This window comes from Dufourea novaeangliae, unplaced genomic scaffold, assembly GCF_001272555.1.
Source record: "Dufourea novaeangliae isolate 0120121106 unplaced genomic scaffold, ASM127255v1 scaffold125, whole genome shotgun sequence".
NCBI classification, from domain to species: Eukaryota; Metazoa; Arthropoda; class Insecta; order Hymenoptera; family Halictidae; genus Dufourea; species Dufourea novaeangliae.
In genome coordinates, this window is record NW_015374020.1 from 5,417,505 (window position 1) to 5,438,067 (window position 20,563).

The 20,563-nt window shown below is 47.2% G+C and overlaps 1 protein-coding gene across 1 annotated transcript in view; it reads left to right on the plus strand.

Moving 5' to 3' along the window:
• Window positions 1-8,515: 8,515 nt before the first annotated feature.
• LOC107189022 (B-cell receptor CD22-like) overlaps window positions 8,516-20,563 on the plus strand; it is a 39,747-nt gene continuing 27,699 nt past the window's right edge. The window contains exon 1 of the mRNA XM_015577451.1: window positions 8,516-8,653. Coding sequence (XP_015432937.1) covers window positions 8,516-8,653 — 138 coding nt within the window. The remainder of the gene's footprint in view (window positions 8,654-20,563) is intronic.

The window sequence follows — 20,563 nt, forward strand, 5'->3', positions numbered from 1 at the left end:
GGGTAAAATAACGATTTTCTCTGTCGTGTGCCGACAGTGGCGTTCCCCCTTTAAACCGGTAATTTTTCGGCGTAGTGGCTCCTCGCTTGGCTTCGCCGTATTTGCGGCGAGACCGAGTCGAGCTCGATCCCCGTCGACTCGAGAGAAATTTCCTCGCAGCTTTTCGCCATCGACGTTCTTTCCCGTATACCATCGGTTTTTCTCAAACGAACGAGCAGTAGCGTAGCAATAAATTAACCAACCACATCCGCGATAGATTACGTATGCAGAAAAACAAAGAGGACGAGGTCGAAGGAGAAATTCTCTTGGAACGATCTCTGCGATCTGTTTGTCTGCGCTCTGGTTCGATCCCGGTTTACCTTTGTCGGTTCCAGAGAACTAGCGTGAATTACTGAAAGGAAAGGAACAATTTTATTATTCCCGATATACACAGTCGATTGCCACCTGGATTTAAAAGTTCGCCCTTTGCGAATGCCGTGTCGTTGACCCCCACGATTCTCGCGGATTCGCGCAGAGAGTGTGGAAACGGCGGGTAACGGGGCAGGGGTTCTTGATACTCGCCGATTACGTTCGCGGTGCTATTAAATTCGCGGCGTTTCCACCTTGGCGAAATTAATCAACGAACAGAGAAATTGGTCGCGGACCGCTCGCAGCGATATTAACAATCTGCCCGCGATAAAACGGTTCCTCCCACTCCTCGGCGCAACTTAAAACGGAGTGGGTTTAACCAGGCGAGAGTTCGAACGATACCGGGGAAAAAAGAATACTTCGTCGAGTGGGTGTATTACCGGCTCAGGGTGGTGGCAACGACCCGGCCAGGATTGCCGCAAATTTTTAGAAAACTCAATGTCGCTGGCTCCGATCGTATTGACATTTAATCACGATAAAGCGCGACGCTGCGAAGTCGGCTCGTTTATTACCGGGGACGGCGCAGTGAATATAAAATCGCGGAATCATTCGAACGGACGTTATTTCAGGGAATATACCGTGGAATACGGATGAGGGTACAATGAAATACCTGAACGCGTTTATAAGGACCATTTTATCGTATATTGTTAAATCAATTCTCTGTTGCTCATCTTCCTCCTGTACGTTTCCTTTCCGTTATGATGCCATTCGTGGTCTCTGTTGTTTTTTATCGTTATTATTGTTAAACTGTTTATTCTGTCGTTTATTACTGCCATTTCTCTGGCTTGTTTCTTATAGGCAACAAGCAGACTTTAGTTTGGAGAAAATCGACTTTGAAAATTGCTGTACTACTTAACCCTCGTACAACGAATGCAGAGTCATTTGGGCCCATCTGAAGCTATTGCCGTATTACAGCCGTATTTAGCATTTAGCTATAGCCTGTATACGCGGTTTAACGGTTTGAAACATCCATAATTCGTTCCATGAAATTGTGCTTGAAACAAATGATGATTTCTCAAATTACATCCGGCAATATGAAGTTAAGTATTCTCAAGAAACTCTGGTCAGGCAATGCGTACATTAACCGTTTTCTGCACATGCGAGCTCGGTAATTTGCCAGATTCCGTTTTCTCGGAATCACTGTCATCATTATTACATTCGATAAGGAGACAGGAATTTCCTCAGAAATTTCTCACCGTTCCAAAATTGAAACTTTCGTCGAGGTAACAGGGCTAAGATCGATGTCGAATAAGGCGCGACAAACTGCTAGTGTTCCACTATATGTATATAGCCGTGGCTATACATACACGCACACAGTGCCGCAAAACAATTTCGATATACATCGCGGCCAGCGTTTAATTCGCGAAACTGTCGACGAAGAAGACGCAGTCGGGGCTCCGCGGGAAATACAGAGAGTGCCCGGGAACATTGCAACGGCGAACATCGATGGAGGCAAAAGTCCGAGAGCCACAGGGTCGTGTGGGACGCACACGGGCAGCCGGTTAAAAAAATTGTACGCGACCGCCGCTGCGCTGCCGGGGAGAATACGATATAGTCGAGTCACCAATAACGTACTTCTGCGATTAAAAACTGTCGCGGGCCCGACGATATATTGAAACTACTCTCTTTTTTTCTTCGTTCCTCGCCTGAATTTCTTTTTTTTTTTTTTTTTTTTTCATTAATTTCCCTTCCCCTCGAACCTCTCTGTTTCATTCTGCCGGGAAAGAAATGTATCGTAACGTTCATTATTCACGAGATTCCGTCCAGGCCGTTTCGGCTCTCCTCCCACCCCCTCGAGCAAATAAATTGAACCGAAACCGGCGTGGACCGGCTGTGTTTTTAAACGTTCCTTAAACGAGCCATTTTATACGGCCCAAGGACAATATATTCGGTGTTCGTTCCCTCGTTCCCCAGAATCTAATTAAAGGGGGCAAATTAGGGGGCGCGTGTCGATCGCACGAATATTCTGAATATCTTTCCTCCCCCTCCCCATCACTGCGCAACGATGTTCGTGGAACGAATTGGAAAACAGTCTAGAAACACTTTAGTTTAAGTGCCACGGCCGAAGCTCGAATAACTGTACTGACGTCGCGCATTTTACCTCGAACGCGACGTAACTGTATTTTTTTTTTTTTTTTTCATTCGACAGGTCCGAGCGGATAGTGCTGGAAAAACGTTGTCCTTTTGAGTTATTGTCGCGCGTGCCAACGGCGGATCGATGTAAATCCGCTGGAACGGTAACCAGCTCCAAAGGGGTGGGGGAAGGGAGTCTGTTTATCGGAAAATTGTCTGGTACGGTACCGTCGTTGGGAAGAATTTGCTGCCCCATTCCGTTCGTTCGCGGACAAATCGCCGCGAGCATCGCTGTGAAATAGATGCGCGAACGAATTGTTTCAGCGAACGAAGCATTGTTTGGAATATCTGTGAGGATCATTGGATACCATCGTGAATCCCCTAGGGGATCCCTGTGAAACTTTATGTGTGCGTCTGTGCAGTGTCTTCTGTGGTGGTTCCTTCTTACTTCCCCTTTTTTCTCGTGACGTTGATGTAAGAAAGCAAAGTATGGGAATTAATCATTGCTGGACGCTGAAGTGTTTGTGACATTAATTGGGAGTCGTATTTTCTTGCGGGGAGGCTGTGCGCGTAGGAATCTCTGAAATATCGAGTGGTACCCTCAAGGAACGTGTAAAATATCGAGGGATATTTGTACGGGGTGTCTGCTGTAAGATGGCGTCGTTACCGCGACAAATGTTAATAATTAATAATCTCGGTCCAGTATCGGCGCTGTGAATCTTGTCTGAAGGTACACTCGCCGGCTGCTCGTTACGGAAGATAACGTCTTTTTAGTCCATGGAGGCGGTGTCCAGAACTTGAGGTGATTTTTAAAGAGCAGCATCCTTTCATTTCGTTTCTCCGCGGATGAGAGTTTTTTATGTCCGAGGAAGTGTTTCGGTGGTATGGGATATGTAATAAGCGCTCGACGATCCGTAATATCTGTCTATGGGAACGCTGATCGGAAACAAATTACAAACCGTCGACGATGTCGAAAAGGTCAGCTCTTTAAACGATCGGACACGAGAGACGGCTGTAATTGCTTCGTAATCCGTGGGCACAATCGAAACCGAATCGAGCCCGGGAATCGCTTGGCGTGAAATTGCTCGCATTGGCAACATTACGTGGTTCATTCCTAGACAGACTTTCAGCTTTTTGTCCCCCTCCCTTTAGTCGATACAGGTGCATTGATAAATTTAACTTGAAAACTTTTTATTCGACACCTCTAAATTCCGGGCAATTTCGTAACGCTCTACCTGAATCGTTTTCCACGACTCGCGATAAATAGCGAACTGTTCGTTTAACGAGGTTTGTACATTAGAATGCAACTCGAGACAGAAATAGCTATCGTCGTTCTAGGGTAAAACGTTCAAGGAGACGAGTCAAAGACGTGATAGAGGTTTTCGTGCAAGGTGTTACCAATACCCTCTGTGGTCGTCTGTTCTGTAAACACGATTAATAGGCACGGTTGAACGACTCCGGCAACGACCTATCACACGCTACCTGACTGGTTTAGTTCCCGCGGAAAACCGGATGAGAGATTAATAATTGGACGATTCAAAAGCCAATCAATGCGAACCAGCGAGACGGAAAACCGTAATGCGGGCCAGGAGTGCCGAAAGCGCGTCGAATGGTGAAGTGGGACTCAGTTCAAAGGGAAAGGACTCCGCTATAGGGTAGGAAGAGGGGAGAGAAAAACATTACCGCTACTAATAACAGGGATAAAGCATTTTATTGCACGATGCTCGTGACACAGTATTGATTTACTCGCTCGCGAAGGAACATCGTAAATTTTCAAGCACCCCAATAGCCGGGCGAATCTAGTCGATGCACTTTCGTACAAGCCAACGTCAAACTGTAGGAACATACCTATACAAGAAATGAACGAGAAGTGTTTTCTCAGGGATTGTTTATGTGGAACGCTACGTGCCTGTAAATCGTGGCCCGTAATAACTTTCGTGTGTGTTTCGGAGTTTTTACTTTTTGACGGACGAGTGGTGTGTTCGGCCGCATTGTCTGTTTATCGACACGGGGAGTTTTCAATCAACTGGTTATCGCAGTTGGTGCTGGTGTGGTTGAATGTTGGTGAGTAGATAATAGTGAATGCCGTGTTACAATTACTGTAGAATTTAATTGGTTTTTGTTAATCGAGGCTGGACAAGTGTAGTGTAAAATCAAATGTATTTAATTGAGTATAAAATGACTAACTATGCTTAGAATTACGGTCGTTAAATCTGGGATTGTTCCATGCTGTTTTACGCTCGTCGAAGCTGAAATCCACTCTGGATCCGTTCTTTCATTCCTTCATGCACATACATTCTTTGAAATTGTTCTTTCAAGTTTTGCGTCGTAGAAATATAATAAAAAATATCTTGAAAATTGTAATGATCTTAAAAAATTACGAGTAAATATTTGTATTTCGATTTGTATAAGATCTTGAAGGGACAACCGAAAAATACCGATATAATACCGAAGGTATACCGAAACCGATATATTACCGAAAACTGAAATATATACCGGTATTTTACAGGGACTTCTACCGAAACATGAAATACCGGCACTATACCGATATATATTTCGGTTTTCGGTAATATATCGGTTTCGTTATACCTTTGGATGTGTATATGGTTTCAACACTACACACCATGACCTTGAAGTGACCTTGGAGGGGAAGAACTCAGCTTCAGTTTGAAGAATGCAGAAGTAAAACGAAAATATATCGCCTTAATCAACGCTTTAAAACCATGCACATCCTATTTAGTAATTTTTTCTTACTTCCAATAGTAGCGGAAATAATTTAGGTGCTCGAGTTAAAATTACCACCCTGTATATCACGGTGGAGTGTTTTTCGTCAAGTTCAACTAGCATACTACAACCAAGGGGTGCGAACCAGCCGTAGATTCTAATGTTCCATCCTACAGTGGGAGGTTACTTTATCATCAACGGCTTGTTTTCCCCGTTTTAATCTCCATTCCTTTGCCCGGGGCCCGGTGTGCAAACAACGTTATTTATCCGCTAAACTTCGTCGGTCGCGGGTGTACTTCATATCCGATCCTGTAAATAGAAAATAGTGGATCGAATGGATTCAAGTTTCCGCGTCGAAACACGGTGTTCGCGGCGAGGATGATCCGCGGGATTCCGCCGCGAGCGTGTTTGCCATTGATACTAGCCCTGCGCGAGCACGATACGCAAACGCAATTAGCAAGTCGAACGTGTGCAACCGACGTCGGACCTTCGAGCCTTCATCGCCGTATATACGCTCGACCTGTTGCGAAAGGATCTACTACTCGAACACCCGCGTATTCCTCTTATCGGCGATCGTGTTATGTCCCGCGTCTTTAACCCGTTAACTGTTTTATTTCACTCTAAAAATAAGCACTTGTGCGCTTAATTATTTTTAAGCTATAGGCGAGTAGGTATACTTGAGGTATACAGAGAGACCGAAATAATTCAGAGACCTTTTATATACAAAACTTACATGGTATAGAGGGGGGCATATTGTGACACTTAGAGATTTCAAGGTCATCTCTATTTTTTTATCACGATGTGATAGCCGTTTGCGTCAAAGAATTTTGTTTCCTTATATGTTTCGCTTATTTCGGGATAAACTATTCTAAAATGTGTTAAAATTACGATTATGTTTTTTATTTTACCTAAATTTTACTTTAAATAACAACGGTAAAGTTTTTTTGTTTACTGGCAGGTATACTCGTCATTAAACAAGGGAATAACGAGTATACTTGGCATCAATATCGAAAAGATTAACCCAAATCGAGAGTACGGCTGTTGGATTCCAATGGATTCCAAGGGCAAAGTTCGCGATACCAAACGCCGCTGCATCGCTGGCATCGATATCTCTCCCTCCCTGGAACCACTACGAATACTTCGCTTAAAACATTCTCCGCCACGAAGTATTTTCGACACCGCGATATTAATTTCATCGGGAGGCCGTCGCCGCCGCCGCAGCGCAAACAAGTAGCCCGGAACTCTGCGAATTCCCGCGTCGCTTTATCTCCCAGTACCCGGGCGAAAATAAGTCCCCGGCCTGGGTTCTCGGGGATGCATAATTCATCGAGGAAGTTACATCGTAACTTCTGGCAAGGTCTTTGTCTCGGCCGTGAATCACCGCCATAAATTATTTTCCCGGAGTCCGTACGTAGCTTATCGAAGATCCCGCGAGCACACCGATACTCCGCAGCTGTTTGTTCCTCCGGTGAATCGTGTTCAACGGGAACGATTTCAATGATCGCTGTTTAGGAACGATGGATTTCGAAACTTCGTTTCTCTGTAATGGGTGTCACCGTACTGGTGGTATTATTGGAACTAAGATGATAATAATAATAATATTTATTTCCACGGAACAAAGCGCATTAATTTACAAAAATATTACATTTTATAGGTGACAGGTCTACAAAGATAAGGAAAATTGAGCTTAAGGTTTGGTGCGTCCTATTTCCGGGTAGATTTTAGTCTTGAATACTTTAGTGTCCTTTTTAGTGAAAATCTCTCAAGTGTTCATTCATTGGTGCAATTGTTTCTCTCAAAATATAATTCAGAATACTGGATCGATTGTACGTACTACTTAATCATGGCACAAGCATTGTACAGTGATATCTCAAGACCTACTTATTTCGACAAATCAAAATCATCGTATGTTATTCGTCTCTCTTGTCCTTTCTCCCTGGCAGTAAAACGCCCACCACGATCGTCGCGAGGAAACGAGTTTCGGTACCGTCGGTTTGTTAATTTTGCAAAGTTATTTCCTCGCGAGCAAGCGCACGCAGCCGTCCTCTCCGGCATTCCCGAGCAAAAACTGGGCTTTATTAATCATTCTCATCTCGGTGAAAAATTGAATTTTTAACGACGCAATCCGACGAGCGAGAACGGGGCCCGCTGCTGCCGCCGCCGCGTAAAACTTTCACGTCATCCACGCTAGCCGAGTGAATCGATGAAAATACGCAGCACCCGTTTTTCGGCTGGTCTCGTCGTTCCGTTCGTTTAATCGTCGGGAAAATCAGTCGCTAGAGGGGATGAAGCTCGGTGGGAATCGGGACGAAGAAATAATCGGAGACGGTCTGATCAATCGACTGACGTCGACGTCTACGACGACTCGCCCGTGTCGGAATTAAGGGCGCATCGTTTTCGACGACGGACGCGATTATCCCCGTTGATAGAATTTATCGGCGAACCCGGGAGATGAATTACCGGGTGAGGGACGGGGATCCGGATCGAGCCGGTTAAACGAATTTGCCGAAGTTGCGAATTAAATAACAACTTTAACGAGCAACGGCCTGCTTTAATAGCTGGGCTTAAGCCCTGTGCTTGTACGTTCGGGCCGAGAGCTACCTTTTCCTCGTTTCGACAACACAACTTTTCCGTTCATTCGCGATACGAGGATTTTTTCTGCTTTTTCTTTCTTGTTTTCTATCGATCGAACAAGCGAGGATAATAAAGTTTTTATTACAACAGGCTCGAGTATACAGAATAGTGCGATGTTAAAGCCAGTATCTTCAGCATATACCTCATCCAACGAGTCGAGTCAGTAGCTATGAACAAAAGAAGGTGATTACCATTTAGGTGGAACAGAGACCTAAGCCAGCGAATAGCTTGGCTTTGCAAACGAATGTTTTGCATATTTTTACTGACTCGTCTCGTTGGTGCGCATAAAACCGTGCTCTTATTTACACATACACCAGTTTATCCCTGGAACGTCACCCTGGGGTTACCGGCGACCCCGCAAAATTTGAATCTTGCCTACGAATGTGAAAATAAACATTTTGTTGTAACGTATATACAAGAAAACTAAGTGACTATAGTCTACATCGATCCTATACTTCCGTATGTTATACTCTAAAGGTGCGTATCCACTTGTTGCGTATCCTCGTATCGTATCACCGTCGTGTATCAATGTGGATGGGCAACAGTTGCATCGTCGCATATAAAAATGTGTCGTATGGTGATACGATACTAGGATACGCAACAAGTCGATACGCACCTTAACACCCCAAACAATTGTTTTTTTTTTTGCCATTTCTAACGAGTCCCTTTTTCCGAAATGCTTGCAGTGTGTCGCGGCATTCAGCAGTTCGAGGAGACACCCCAGTACACCGAGGTGAATCCCATGCAGGACGCGAAGCTGATCTGTCGCGTGCTCGGCAAACGGGGTCAATGCATCTGGCAAAAGGATCAAAAGGTAGGTGAACTATGTTCGAACTGTCCGTTTCCACGATAATTCAATCTTCGTTCTCGTCGAGCGAACAGAAACAATTTTCCTTCGATTCTTCTCATAAACTAGCTACATCACGCGATTTAAAAGCCTTCACAAAGAAAAATAGCCGAGGCTAAAAGCAACGAAATATATTCAAGTGCCGTGTTGTAAAACAAATTGAAAGCACCACGATTCGCGCGCGTGGCCGGGGAAATTAAAACGCTATCGCCGGCAAGTTGATGAAAAAAACCGCCGGGGAAATTCGTCGTGGTAGGGTGAGGAGGCCAGGACGAATTGAAAAAACAACTCTGCCGGCAAATGAAAGAATTCAGGGAGCGTGAACGGGACGCGTGACGCGTGCCGGCAGTTCGACGGTGAAATTTGAAAAATTCAACGAGTCGTTCTCCGTGCAGGATAGAAAGAGCGAAAGATCATGTGGCGCTGAGTCGTCTATCGCGATTCCAGGCGGTTCATTGTTGCCAGGGCGTTCTGTGTAACCCCCATTCCTGGCTGAACGAACTTTTCTCCGTTACGCCGGTAAAACTTCGGCTCCAGATAAGTTTCCACAGACCCGAGAGTGGACGTTACGCGTTCGACGACAATAAATACTCGTTCGCCGCCGGTGACCGGCAAGGAGGCCGGGTCCGAGTCCGAATGGTCGAACTTAAGTAAAATACTGGAGACGTTTCGTGTCGCGTGCACACCGTCCGTGCCTCGACCGTCCATTACTTTGGACAAAGGGGACCATTCGGTGGGGCACAATCGGAAAAATAGAATTAACAAATAGTTTACACCCGTTGAAATATCCTGGGAACGAGAGGTGAATCGAGCTTGATGAAAATCCGCGGATAGAATCGGCGGAAGAGTGGCGAGGGCAGGTGGGGGAAAAAACGTTGAAAAAAAAAACGCAAAAAAATAGAGAAGAATGGGAGGGACCGGAAACGGAAATATCCGCGAACGGATACACCCGTGGATTATCGGTCGATGCGGTAGTATTTCATGCGTGGCCGCGCTCGCGCGCACGGATATTACCTTTTAAATTAACAAATCCGCGTGATAGGAACATCGGGGGCTCGATAAACCGCCGCCAAGCCCATATTGGCGGTCGTGTAAATCCATTTCGAACGAGGGATCAGCACACCGGCGCAAAGCTCCGAGGGGAGGTACAAAATTGAAAGTCAAAACGGAAATGTTATTTTCATTATGTCGTACTCCCGTGCAGTCCCCTCCGATCGATCCACTCGGTGCTGACGCGGATCAAAATTCCGTGGCGTTTGCGTTTTGCGGCGAAAAGGAAATTCGAGCGTGGTGGTGGGAACGATACAGCCATTTAGGTTGGTGTTCTTGTTCGATAAATTTATACCAGGTTTCCCTCGGTTAGACAGAGCACCCAGGCGATCTTGCGAAAATAATATCGATGGAACGAATATGAATGGATTTACAGGACAGGTAATGCAGTCCTCGTATAGTATGTGCATACAGATGAAATATAATCAAGCATCGTTTACACGAAGTAATCTAGTTTTCATACGATCATCAAACCTGCTAACGACACCACGAATACGTACACTCACGAGCAAACTCGGCTTCCGCTAGGGGAAAATGTGAGGTAGGGATAACATTTACTTCCGAACTTGTCGTAAATGGGTGTACAATTAGGTAATATTAATTTTTAAAGGTCTCGAAATACGTGGCTCGATTTTAAAGAGGGTCGAACCGTTAACCCTTTAACGCCCCAGACCCTTAAATTATGACACTAATGCAGGTTGCGATGTGTACGTCACACTGGCGGTTAAAGGGTTATAGTAGCATTTTGTATACAAGCATACAAGCATTTGTATCCGCGATAATAGTCGGGGTCGGGATCACCGTATTGTTATCAGAGAAAATTCCAGCGCTAGGTAATATTTCTCAATTTTTTTTTAAATCCTCGCAGCCGTTTCCGCACAGGCAGCATATTCTGCCCTTCTCCCGTTCTTTCGCGAAGATTATAACGTACACGTTGTCCGTATAAATTGCCGGCTGAATCTGTCCACGGTTGAAGAAAGTGGCGCGGTAATACGGGCATTCAACGACGGCGCACGAGGCTGTCCGTTTGAAAAAATTTTTTAATTAAATCCGAGCCACGGCTTTCAGAGCGCCTACATTTTCTTGGGCTAACGTCTCAGACCGTCGAGGCTCGGCTCATTTGCGTACAATTGCCTGGTTAAAGTCCACGGGAAGCTAGCAGTTTTGTTATCGCGAGCATTCATACAGCTTGGTATGCACCTACCGCCAAATGGATCCGGCTAGATTGAAAAGAAAGCCGGCGGGAGGCTTCGTGGATCATGTTAGGACGGATCGCGATTATACTCTGCTAAATGTCGCGTGTCGGTTCAGATGGATGGTTCTCATGTTCGACCTGTTTCAAGGACACTCCTAGTTTCCCTTCGTCGAATTTGTGTTGCCCTGTGTTTTCGAAATGGCCAAATCATTTATAGACTCACGCAGGCACTCGGACCTTTTAATCCATGTTTTACGGTGTCCAAAAGAATAGTGCTTTAGCACCTGCTTGATTCTATGACCACCTTCCACCAAGTACATACGCCCAGTACATAATCCAGGAGGGGGAAGGTGCGAGGAAGCCTTTTCTCGACAGGTATGCGCGCCACGTTCGTCGAACGAGAGTAGACGGCTGTATATGTATTTATCCGTCTGCCACTTGATCGAAGATGAGAACTGCCGGAAGGCACAGAAGCGTCTCGAAACTCTCGACTCTACGCGGCTAGAGGGCGGATTAAAGGAAAAGGAAGGAAACGAGTAAAGTGGGGAGGGGGAAAGGGTCTTGATTGACCAGTCTCTGATTCCACGCGAACTTTAAACTCGGGAAAAAGACGCAGCACGGTACACAACGGTGTTGAGTTTAACGAACGGGTGTAACAGCCCCAGGATAGCAGCAGGCTGTCTCTCTCTGGTGGCCTTTCTCTCTAACAGCCTTTGTGTGACCGCCCGCCGCGGTCACTGGGTCTCGACGAATGTCGTTTCAGCGAGATTACCGTCGACCAAATGCGATTTCATAACTGGAACGCACTCTCTGCGTGAACTCGGATGAGAAGACGCGGTCGGAAAACCACCGGACGAGGCTGCCAAATGACGGAATGAAATTCCTTACGGGATGTTTGAAAAAAAAAGAAAGAAAAAAAAGATGGCCGAGGCTACCAATCCCCGTGGGGAATTTCTTTCGTTCCTGCCGCGGAACGTTCTTAACAACGGAACTAAGGAGGGAGAGGGGGAAATCATCGTCGAACGATCGAAGGTAAAAAGGAACGACTGCTGAAACTCGCGGCGAAGAAAAGCCTCACTCTCCCGGATTCGAGGATATCTGACGTCGGATAATAATCGTCCGTCCCCGACACTGGCCTTCATTATCATCTTTGTCGTTAATCCCGAGGAAACTTTTTATTCCGTCGTGCAACTGCCTGGCAGATACTTCCTCTTAGCCCTCCTCCCCACCTGGCCTTACATCTTTCTTTCAGCTATCCCACATTCTTTTCCGCGCCACCTCCTCCTCTCGGCGTAATCATTTTTTCCTTGTAATTAAGTTCTTCACGGTGCTCTCGCTGGACCGAGTGATGAAAGAGTCGCGCAACAATTGGGGCTACGCTGGTCATGATCTCGACGTCAACGAAAGATCAGACGTTTCGAAGTCTTTGCGTTCAGGTTAGTATCCGTATAGACGATAGCGATCGTTGCAATCCAGAAGAATCTTGGAAGTTCCGCGGCGGGAAATGGCAAACGTTTCGAGGGGAAGATCGTAGAAGAAAATATAACCCACTTTAGCGCAAGATTATCGCGTTACGGGATCCAGACTAAAATCACACGATGGGCGGAAAAAGCTGGTTCTCCAACAGCTCGTGGAATCGTCGGACGCGATACCGGCGACAAACTGGGAAGGGGGCAGACGGGCGCCGAATTAAAATACAAATCCGCGAGAATTACACGGCAGCCAGCCCCGTTTTTTTCTCGCCGCATTGTCGGCCGGGGTCAAGAGCCGCAATTTTTCTGGCGTTCGCGCCGGCAAATTACGCTGACCGGGAAGTCGGGTCACGAGGAAAATACTTGGCCCAGCGGTCGAAAATTTGGAACAGACGCTACCGGAGCCATAATCATTTCCTCATTCTGTCTCGTGCTCAGTGTTTCCACTCTTTCACTCTTATCGTATTGAACTCTGATGGGAAAAGAGCCAGTAGGAAAGTCTGTTTTATCGAGACATTGGTTCGCACAGGAATTATTTCACAGAAGACACGTTAATACACGTGTAAGACCTGTTTAAGACCCGTTTAAGGCCTCCTTACACGTTCAAATAATTTGTGCGAACTGCACAATTTTCTCGTTTTTCTTTTCTGCCTTTTGCTTAAGCCTTACCTATCTTTATATTCTCTCTGACACACGTGAACAGGCGTTAACAAACCCTTGAAAGTTTTCAGGGGATAGAACGTAAGAAAAACCGGATAAATAGGAGACGGTCCTCTGTCTGTGCCGGCAGATTTACGATCGTACGATGATATTACGGCAATCGCGATGCTAAACGCGGCGTTCAGGTTCGTTTACTCCGTGTTTCTTGCGTTTCTTCCTATCTCCGTAACGTTCATGCCGGGCGCGCGTTCACCAGTTACCGTCTCGCCATCGACTTCCTTCCGCAGCTTTTCTTACCTCTTCCACTCCCCTCTCCGTGAAAACGTCGCGAAACGAGAAAGCTTCTTGGCCCGTCACAAGGTAGGAGAACGACGAGGGGTGGGTTGCGTACGCTGCGAAACGCGCCGTCTAAATTGAAGTCGTTACAACGCTTCGACTGAAAAAACTCTCGGCAGTCAGGGGTGAAAAGCCAGCCGCGTTCGAGCGAAGAACCGAGGGGAACTGAGGTCCGCCACGCGAGAGAGGGAGAAAGTAAAAAAGAAAGGGGATGAAAGAGACACAGAGGGACTGAAATCGTCGAGGAAAGGAAGAGAAAGACGAAAGGCACGCGCGTTCCGAGGAAATCGTGAACTACCCCAGACTTGGAGAAATCTTTTGACCGAGCTCCCCCCTCCGGAGACGTTTAATGCAATTTCTTTTTGCACGCGTGTTCCCTGCACGCCTTTTTACTCCTTCCTCGACTCTTCTGTTTCCCTTCGTAAACGAGCAGCACGTGTTGCCTCGCGTCGACCGCTGCGCGGCGAGAAACGAATGGACAATCGACGTCGCGGAATTCTTTGGTTACGCTCGTTTCCTCGGGCTGTACCGCGAGCCCTCGCGTAATTACGTAGAACAACGAGCACGGTTGGAAATTCGCGGATGGTCGACTGCCAGGAAAGATAGAAGAATCGTGCCGTGTCTTTGTCGCGGAACGACGGCTAACGCGCGAGACCGTCCTTTCTTGGATCGAATGAATTCCTTTGACGACAAAACGGCGCCGTTGTCCCGTCTCCACTCGGTCCTCCAGATCCGTTAATTAAGAAACGCAAAGAAGCGTTAATGAGCTGCAGTGGGTATAAAATGTTTTCGAGCACACGAGTCACATAGGGGAAGCGAATAATAATCCAAACGCCGATAATTAACGTATTACCGCGGCATCGACAGAGGAAGAATCGCCGGAAAACCATTTCCGTACACGGTTACATCCGCGTTTTCCCTTGATCCCGATGTCATCAACCCCGAATTACTCGACGAATTAATATTCAAATTAACGTTCGTAAAATCTACCCTGTGCCAGGCTCGCAGAGCGATTCGACCGACCGAAACCGACGGGCAAACCGATCGATTTAATGGAATCGTGATCGTTGGGTGTACGTAGTACCGGAAGCACGCGGAAACCGCGTGATCGAAAGCCTCGGGTAATCCGTGGCCCGATGGCGGGCACTCTAATATAACGGAAAACGGTTATGAAAACGTATTTATATACCATGGATATTCTTGAAACAGCCCAGGTGAGAGAGCAGCGTGTGTATCTCCCGGCAACGTTTTCCCTAATCCAGATGTCATTAAAGCGGATTACCCTCGGCGAATTAATATGCAAATTAATGCACGCACCGGTTTTATATAGCCAACAAGACGGAAATGTGTGTGTGAACGCATACGCGCTCAACCTGATCCCCCTCACCCACCCAGTGTGAAATAAATGTACGCGTAAGGCTTACTGTCCACTAAGGCGTCTCGCCATAGACGCTTCATAGACATTTGACGCTTGCAGGACGCTTCCATGTAGCGACCGATATAAATCAATGGACGTGTGTCCACATACGCTTCAACGTCGCGTTTTCGTCGCTGGAAACACAACATCGCATTTTAGTTGTCTTGTTTTTTTATTAGCGGAGCTACCAAACGCACTAAATTCTTGCACGTATTTTTATTCATTCTATAGAAAGAATGAAATACATGGATCATTTATGTTCTTTTCTATCTAAGGATGTGACCAAATAATTTATCCGACTTTTACGTCGTCGAATATTTATTACAACATAAGGCGATAAGGTCCTCTTCGTAGCGTAATCGTCATGTTGTACGCTACGCTGACATGTCTATGACGAGACGCCCTAGTGGACAGTAGACCTAAGTGTGTGTTCGAAGCTCTACACGACGTACGTAGGGAAACGTATACGGTATCAGGGAGACAGGACACGTGGTTGGAGTCCCTCGAAACGCGTTTAGCCCGCGGCCAAGAATGCCAGCTATAGTATGCAGCCTTTGCCCAGACCACAATGCCGCGAATACGACGCGAAAAGATTAAATGATAAATTTCCAAAGCAACCGGCGGCCACTCGACCGCCACTTATCCGTCCACTTTGTGCGCGACCCCCTTTTGTTTGCCCCTCGAGGCATCGTGAAAACCGGCCACTCTGCTTTCTCTGTCTCTCCCTCTCGCGGCCTCGTTATTTGGATACAAAGCCCGACACGCGCGTTTGTCCTCGTGTAACCTCTTCCACGCCGGCGAATGTATAATTAATACGAGTAATTAGCCGAAACCGATCGGCGACAAAGCCCCGATCAAGAACGGCGGGTCTGCATCGCTGATGGTTCAACCGTCTCTAGGATACTTCATACAGACGCCTTTCGATTATCGTCCCGAACTCGGGTACGCTTTCGGACAATAATCTTATATACAGTGGATTCCGGTTAATCGGGACATGAATCGCTTATTTCAGAAGCCCCTTATGTGCAGAATTACAAATTTTGAGATATTTAGTAGTCATTGCTCTGGAAAGCAACCTTCGACTAAAAATTGCGCCCTCTCGATCTAGAGCAAATCCCTTTTTCCCTAGCAAGGGTTTTTTCGTTCGCAGCGAGGAACGGGGGAACGCGCGTTCTCCCTGCGGAAAGATACGGGGAAATATATTAATTAAAAGGGCCGTGAATACGCGCTCGTTGCCCGGTTTTTGCGAGCCCGCGAGCTTCTCGGGCAGCTTCTGCGGAACCGCGCGATTATATTTATCTCGGGGGCTAAGAAACGACGGAAAAAAAAGGAACAGGCCGCGGCGAGTCGACGGGAAAACGAGCGCCCGCGGAAATGGAAATAATTTCAAACGTTTTCCTCGTCGGAGTTCCCGGCGGTTCCGCTTCCAATGTGTCGCGAATTGTAGCCACTGGGAACGGGAGTGTACAGTTGAAACTCGTTTATTGCAGGCCATTTTATTGTAGAGTAGAGAAAGACCGCGATTGTACATACGGTGACGCGTGTAACTTACATATTTTTCATCACAGAAAGTCCGATATACAGGGTGAGTCGAAGCTATTTTGCGACCCCTTGTATACACGAGCTTCTGAACGATTTACCTGAGCGCCCACGTTCAAATTAGGCGCTGCTGCGTTTGCTCGAAAGTGCGCGCGCACGGTTTCGAACAAGACATGGACAGACACAGACGGGATTCGCCGGATGTAAACGAGTTTACCGGAAGCCATTCGTTTCCGAGCTCTGTTTAATCATTTGTAACGCATATTGCGAGAGCTGTACGTACACGGTGGAAACGAGTTTCGGTCTCTCGAAGACAGGCTGTTAGAGTGAAACTGACAACAACAGATTAGCGACGGTAATCGAATGCGGTAGTCGACGAACGTTAGCAGGAAGAAGGGAAACAGTGCAGGGTTGTTTGCGAGAGAGAATCGATTGTAAATTCGACGTCGAAATTCCCGCAACCGTTATGACAACGATGCAAATATTATCCCAAGAATGCCGTCGTTGTTCTCGAAGCACGAACAAGCGTGGAACGTTCGTTTAGGTGGCAAGAATATCGTATTACCGTCCAAAGTGGCAACACCGTCGAGCAACCCTTTTCGTGGGAGGTGATCCTGAAACGAGATCGCCCTCCGAAACCTCACGCGAGATTTATACCCTTCGCGGTCTCTCGTTACTTCCTGTTTGGGACCAGTCCCTCCTTTCTTCTTCGTCTTTCCTGCACGCCCGTCGTGCCAGCCCGCCGATTCCTCTTTCTCCATTTCCCACCGTGGTGGCCGAGGTATATTTATGAAAGATGTAAATAACGACCAGGATAATTTTCTCGGGAGATCCGAGTGCACGCTTGTTTACGACGACGCGTCGATCCCCTTTCCCCGCAATTTCCCACGAACCCTCTAGGTGCTCGTTTGTCGGCGTCGTTCGCGAACGCGTCGCCCCGTTTGCCGCCCTCCCCTCCGAGTCGGCCATCGAGACGCCAACAAACGGACTCCTTGATTCGTGCTTTATGCGGGGGAAATTGGCTGGAAAATATGCCGATAAAAATCGCTCACTAAAGGAGAGAAACGCGCGGGAGCAAAGCCGAGGTTCCCAACTTTAACGCGATTAGTTGTTCCCATGGGTGTAGCTGGGAGGACCTTTCCTCGAGGGAAAAAATGGCCTTTACCATAACCTAGAAGGGAAAAAATTGGATCTCCCCTCTCCTTCCCTGTAAAGGAGAAAAATATTATATTAACTAATGTTTTATATATGAAGAATCTAAAATCTATTTGAAATAATATTATGAAACCTACCTTAAGATAAATTTTACTCTCCCTTGACTGATGACCTAGCTATCAGCTTCTCTGATACAACGCCAGTTGAAAGGTAAACGTGACAAATTAAAAGAACAGGGAAAATTTCGGACAATCTTTCCAGGCGGGTTACGAGTGCATCAAATTCCAGTTCGATCGATTGAACTCTCCTCGGTGAAGCGAGTTGCATACTTACGACGGTTTAAAGAAGGATTCCTCCATTCGAGAAATAACGCAGCGGTATACGTAATACCGGAATTAGAGAAACGAACGGGACATGCGCCTCCGGGAGCTTTACGAGGTACACTTTTCCCCGACGAGAGAAATCCGAAGGGGGTAAAAGAGAGCCAGCAACCGACACCAGGTTCCCCGGGACCGTGGCGTGATTCTCCAAAGAAACGTCGAATCCTTCGAAGGCACGAAATCACTTTAGCGAAATAGGTGTGCGGAATCGCCTTCACCGGATTACCAGAAACCACCCCCGTCCCCACCCCACCGCCACCGTCTGTCGGCTCTCTAACCGGGCTTCTTCGCAGCCTCTTTTTACCCAACGGAGAAATTCTCTGTAGGGTAGCTACCTCCTGCTGCGCCTTTTACGCTCGTTCAACCCGCATCAACCCCAATGATGACTGTGAGCCATGGCGCGAACAACCAACCCTGTACGACCGGGCCTCGACTACTCATACCTCCAAAGAGTCTGCAATGAATCTCGAAGTTAACAACTTTTTTCCCCGCGCAAAAGGAGCTCGGCCAGCTGCGGTAAGAAGGGAGGCGAAAGTCCGAGAACAAGAGATAGAGCCTTCCAGAGTGGAAGTGGTTGGTCGCATGAACAGGGGATGGAAAAGGGGGCGGGAGGAGACGGCGGTGGTTTGCTCGAGGAGCCACGAGATCGATCGCACCGTTCTGCGATCTATTTCGTTGCTCTCGAAGAGATTGCCGTTGCGTCTGCATTACTCAAGCTCTCGCTCGTGTTATCAGGGCCTTTGGCCCAGGGGGCTGTGTACCCTGGCCGTTTGCTCCTCCGACCGATCACCGTACGTACGTACGTACGTACGTGCACCACTGTATACACGACGTTTACGAAGAGAGCTCGGTGTGTATGGGTGCTCGTCGATGTGCCGTAGGCGCGCGATTGTGTGGACAGAGGGGTGGGAGGAAAGACGGGGGTGGGCCGCGGGGTGTGTCTGCGGGTGCATTACGCTGATTGCTGGTCGCGGCCCCTCTCTCCGGAGAGAACAGAGAGGCGAACGAAAAGGTGGAAAGGTGGTGGCGTGGGTGGATCCTGCCTGGAGGAACGAAGACGCCGTCCTGGAGGCCGTGAACCAACGTGAAAGGAGGGGGAAAAGGGAATAAGGGCCCTCTTTCCGTTAAGTAAGTGAACGTCGGTACCGTTCCCGGACGGTCGCGCGCGGATTTTAATCCTTTAAATGAATGAAGTCACCGGTGACGGTGACTTGCCCTCTGATCCTCTCCTCTCCTCGATTTCTCCTGTAGAGAAGACATCCAACTTACCTTGCTTGATGGTGTTTTTCTTGTCCCGAGTTCTTCGTTCGTTGATGCACCGATCGGCGAAACATTTTTGAAGTATTACTCGAGAAGCGTCAAGAACGAATTAGAGGGAAGTACTTTGGACTATCTGGAAGCTTATGATTTATGAGTGAAAAGAATAGGTTGTAATAAATTCAAAAGGTTGGAAATTTTTTTCAAACTGAACCACCGCGGGAATATCATCTACAAGATTCAAAAGGTTTCAACTCGATTGGTCCATTCGTTGCAGAGTAATCGCTGGACATGCATAAAAAGGCATACAGTAAATCATCGATGAGTGTTGGAAAGCTCCTCGCCACTGAACATTGAATATTTCATAAACTAATGGCCATATGCGGCTGAAACAAATATCATTGGCTTTAGAATTCCAAGCTCTATCCCTGTGCTGAACCCTATTAAAAAGTCAGCGTTATCACATGGGGACCTCTTCTTGTCGGTGCCCAGGCGCCTTCGAACATTCATCGATGATTTAGTGTATACATATACACATCGAATTGTATGCCTTCTCCTTTTCGAAGTCTGCCAATGAGAATTGTTGCATGCTTCCTTTCCACGGAGAACTCTTGATTCGCCCTCCTGGGGATAAAATGTAGGAAAATACTTTAAGTCACGCGACACGAAGTACCAACGCCTTGTTTCTCAGGTTCCGTTGAGAAAACAGAGATTCGTTTCTCGCGTAACTGGATTTCCACTTGTCCTCGGACCTCCCACGGGGTGCGGGGGATGGTTAAGTGAAAAATCGAGGGGAATAGTACCAGAGGAGAGCGCGTAATACGCTAATACAACGTGTAATTGCGTACGCGTCGCTTCGTCTCACGACGTAGAACGTCAACGCGCCAGCAACTCATTATTCTTCTTGTCCTAGGGGCGCGCCTGGTTCTGTACCGTGCCCTGCATCTCCCCCTCACCCCTTTCATCTACGCTTCGCGCAAATAATCATCGCTAGGACTTCCCATTGTATTATTGTGTCTGCTGTTGAATGATAAACTGCTGCAGCTCCCGCGGAAACTGTGTCGCGTTCATTACTAATATAGTCGCGGGACGGGGATTCGGATATGCTTACGTGTGTACGTAACAAAAATCTAGTTTCCTCTCGGAGTTACATGAAAGCATACTGTGATGGAAACCGTGGCGAAGCTGCGGTGCGAATTAAAACGAACCATTCGGAATTATACGCTTCGAAGAACTCGCAGTTTTGGTTAAACATTCCGACGAGGGCGAGCTTGAAACGAAAAAAAGCGGCGAAATTGAAAGTTTCGAGGGACGCGATCGATTGCGAAGATGTTGGAATAGTGACCGAAAAAATCGCAATTCCCTGGGCAAAAGACTCTGCGGAACTAACTCAAGGAGGATTTACCATGGCGCGCA